General features: G+C 44.1%; 2 protein-coding genes across 2 annotated transcripts; both read left to right on the top strand.

The window, feature by feature from the left end:
• Positions 1–850: 850 nt before the first annotated feature.
• Positions 851–2,119, top strand: CCR75_004789 (uncharacterized protein; the record flags this gene model as incomplete). Its single annotated transcript, XM_067962875.1, has 1 exon — positions 851–2,119. One exon carries the CDS (start codon positions 851–853, stop codon positions 2,117–2,119), a length of 1,269 nt encoding a protein of 422 aa, XP_067815708.1.
• Positions 2,120–3,312: 1,193 nt separating this feature from the next.
• CCR75_004788 (uncharacterized protein) lies at positions 3,313–3,816 on the top strand (the record flags this gene model as incomplete). The annotated part of the gene is made up of 1 exon (XM_067962874.1): positions 3,313–3,816. One exon carries the CDS (start codon positions 3,313–3,315, stop codon positions 3,814–3,816), a length of 504 nt encoding a protein of 167 aa, XP_067815707.1.
• Between the last annotated feature and the right edge of the window lie 480 nt (positions 3,817–4,296).

Below are 4,296 nucleotides of genomic sequence, written 5' to 3'. Positions count from 1 at the left end.
GCGAGTTTATAGCGTGCAGATACCCTTTTTGTCTGCAGCTTGCTTCGACAGAAGTCGGACTTTCCCTCTAAAAATGACCTTATCAGAGTTGGGAAACGGACTGTACTGGCTCCTTCCAATCTGACTTATTAAGTCAGAAATTAATCCCCATATCAGACAGAAAACCAAGGATCATTTGGGCTATTGTGGTGTCCATTTCTTCATTTCTAGCATTTAACGTTTTCACTGAAACTTTAAGCTTTTTTAAGTATTCACAGAAAGTTGTGGAGAACCATTTTCTAGTATCATACTGTGGTGTTATTAGGATTGTACATCGCATTCCAAGTGAAACGCGTTTGACCCGCAAGAGTTCACTTAACTTTTTTTATTTCTTTGCTGTTGTGACGTTACCATTACTTAGCTTAAAAAAATTCGAGGCTGTCGACAAGGTTGACTAGCCTCACTACACGACATAACTGAGCCATCCCTCGAATATGTCTCTAGGATACACGAGCAAAAAAAGCTTAATGTAATAACGACTGCAATAAACAGCGCTAAAAGAGATGAAATTTCAGCTATTGCACTGTTCATTCGCTTTTCTTCATTCCTAAACTCGTCTTCTGGGTGGCAGACTACCCTTTTCAATCTTCTCGATCTCCACGTGACGCAATAATATACGATTATTATGGTGCGACCTGGGTGTTTGTCCTTCATTCTGGTCACTGCCATACTCCTATTTATCGCTTCGGGAGCTCCAACCGGATTGGTTTCCAATTTAGTTGGCACCGTCACAACCGTGACACCAAGGGTAGTCTCGTCGCTAATCAAGGTCGTGAGCAAGTTAATTGACCCACGACGGGTCATCATCATCATGAACAAAGACACCAAGCCCATCATTACTGCTGCTGCCAACACCAGCACCGATGTCTGGACGGAAGCGGAGCGAGTCGAAAACATTCGGAATATTGTCAAGGCCCTCAAGAAGCACGCACGTTTAACGCAAGGTCCAGTGACACAAGTCCTGGATGCAGCAGGAACACCATATAAGAGCAATTGGATCAGCAACACCATCGAAGTTTTGGATTGTCCTCCAGATCTCGTTCAAGAAGTGGTCGATCTAACGACGGTCAAGGAAGTGATTTATGACGCCATCCTCACTCTAGATACTATTGAGTCTACGAATGCTTCCACGAAGAGCAACACTCCTGTTGGTTGGGGACCCACGAAAATCAATGCGCCGGAAGTGTGGGCTACGAACAACATTGGACAAAACGTTGTCGTCGGAAATATCGACTCGGGTGTTCGAGGTAGTCACGAGGCTCTGGTCAAAAACTTTGTTGGACCACACGGATGGTACGATCCACGTCAAAAGACTGCGAAGCCGTTCGACGATAGTGGCCACGGAACGCACACCATGGGCTCGATTGCTGGGGGCAATGGTGTCGGGGTCGCCCCTGGAGCCAAGTGGATGGCTTGCAAGGGCTGTGGAGATAAATCGTGTGCTATGTCACTTTTAATCGATTGCGCGCAATTCATGCTGTGCCCCACGGATACGAACGGCAAGAATTGTGACCCCACCAAGGCTCCGCATATTGTCAACAATAGCTGGGGAGCCAGCCAAGGCAGTACTTACTTTCAGGCCAGTCTTGATGCCTGGGAAGCTGCTCGCATCATTCCCGTCTTTTCCGCAGGCAATATGGGCAGGCAAGGATGCAGCTCAATTGCATACCCAGGCGAGTCGCCCAAGGTCTTTACAATTGGAGCCACGGATTCGAGCGATGCTTTGGCCCCCTTCAGCAGTCTTGGTCCCGCCATTAATGGTCGTGTCAAACCAGATTTCTCAGCCCCTGGTAACGACATCCTTTCCGCTTGGAAGGGCAGTGATGCCGATTATAACACGATCTCAGGAACGAGTATGGCCGCGCCTCACGTTGTTGGTACAATTGCATTGGCTTTAAGCGCACGTCCCGGTCTCAGCTTCCAGGCCATGAAAACGATACTGGAAGGTTCAATGATTCAAAACTTGCCGAGTGCGGGCCTGACTTGTGGCGGAACGCCAAACACGGTATTTCCAAACAACCAGTACGGTCATGGACGCATCGATGCCCAGAAGGTTGTGAAGGCAGCGCTTGCTTTTTAGAGTGTCCATAATCTTGTTGTTCGTGTATACAAAACAGTTGAAGATAGTTCCTTGTTAATGAACACACTTGTATTCGTGATAAAGCTTTTTGTATGGGGAACTATTCAATATAACATCTCGTTAGATTATCTTGATAAAAACAAATGCTTCAAAGTGTCTTTTGTTACGAATAGGGCTTTCGGTGTATTGAGGACTAATGATTGTTAAGCTAGGCGATGTGCTTAATTGATAAAGCGGAAGTAGCTGGATCATTCGTACTTTTCTAAAGTTGGCATGTGCTGTAAAAGATGGCGATATGCTTACGACTGCGCACTGTTAGCCATGACCCTTGAATTGTCTGATCAAGTGTCGAGCAGGTCTTACTTGGTTGTCAATGTTATTCATTTTGCTAATAGAAGCGGTCAACGATTTGCAATTGCCAATTGCGCATTATACCTTCATCTGGTTAGCTAAATCGTGTCAAACTTTAAAGGATGTTTTTTTAACGAATTTTCAAAATCAACTGACAACAGAGCTATAAGTCCCTCATTGCAAACATGGGGTGCGAGCATATTTATCTCCTTCGCTTATCGATGTTGCCGATATCATCAGCAATTTCTGTGCGGTGAAAACGATTATTTATGTCATCGATCCTCAATGGTCATCTGACTCAATTGGCCATTATTTTCAGCCTCGTCTGCCATTTTTCTCATTATAACTTGCAATTATTGATCTACCGCCTCCGACGAATGTTGTTGTGTGTTAAGTTTATTAACCATATTGCTTCCCCATCGATCAAATAATCATTTACTGTATCGAGGATGCAGCTGACTTTGTAAGAAACTTAATGTTACAATAAAATTAAGTGATACCTATGACATTCATTATAGTCGTATCGCGGAATATTAGTCGATTCGCATCCCAACGAACTGCAAATCATATCCAGGATAAATCTTCGATCTTCCGAGGCGTTGCATATGCGAAAGCTATGCACGCAAGAAGTGAAATTTTCAGAATTTCGTCAAAGCCTTGAATACATTACATTCTGCATTCAACCTATCATTACAAGAATGATAGTTGGGCAAATCGCACGACTGAGCAAGGTCATCCATTCATTATTTTGTACCCCAATGACGAAAGCTACTACATTTCTTAAAGTCATTTTCTAACGCGTTAGCAAACCATTAAGTCCATTTGAAGTCCCACTCATCACAATGAAACTGCTTTCGACTCTTGTATTCGCGGCTGCCCCGACTGCTTACAGCACTGCCGAGTTTTCGGTATCGTCTTGCACCTCCGAGGCTAGTAGAACAAGCATAAATCACTTGAGTTTCATCGAGCATGTTATTTTTAAAAGTTCCGGCGGCGCTATTTTCCAAAACGTGCAAATGGTTACGGCTGCTGAGTTCAACAGCGACGATCCTAGCCAGTTCTTCATGCAAAATGCCTCCAGCAAGCACACATTTACATGCTCGTTCGCTTACGATGAATCAAATGTACCTGCTTGCGAGTCAGCACGCGTCTCGAGCGACTTTCTTGATTCGTCGCCTTCAGATGCTTTGTCGGCAGGCACTCCGGTATCGGACTTCGAAGGTGGTGATGCGACTGAAGCACCAGACAAAATTTTAATCAGCGACGGTTCAAGTAAGTCGTTATTTCAAGGTTTTGCGGCTGTGGCAGCAGCTGTGATGGTTACGGCAACGGCGGCATTATTATAAGCTAGCCACAATTTTTTTTACTCAAGCGAGTGATAAATTACCTCCGCACAAAATACAAAAAATACTAATAACAACGTCATAAAAATTCAATGATTTGCTCAATTTGACCAATTAAATGCCATCGCGTCAATCACTTGTTTCCTTCCTCGACAGAAGGTCCATCGGAGAACTAGCACTTCCCGCGCTCGTAAAAGAATCGGAAGTTCTCAATCCCTTGGCTCATCTCGTAAGAGATGAGTGTAACGGGGCACTACGACTTGTACTGCTTCAGTACAAGTCTACTTCGCACTGCTTCAGTTGCGAGTGGTGCCCTACGTTATTTCACGTACACTAGTACGTGCAGAGGAAGGCTTCTCTTAAGGCAACTAGCTGTAAAAGGGTAAAATGAAAACTGTATTAAATATAATTAAGTGTCTCTTGTTCTATCTTTGTAAATGCTAACTTAATTATAATCTAATACTAAACATGTAATAGAATTCT

Source organism: Bremia lactucae, linkage group LG8, assembly GCF_004359215.1.
Source record: "Bremia lactucae strain SF5 linkage group LG8, whole genome shotgun sequence".
Lineage (NCBI taxonomy): Eukaryota > Oomycota > Peronosporomycetes > Peronosporales > Peronosporaceae > Bremia > Bremia lactucae.
This window is presented reverse-complemented; position numbering and strand designations above follow the sequence as displayed.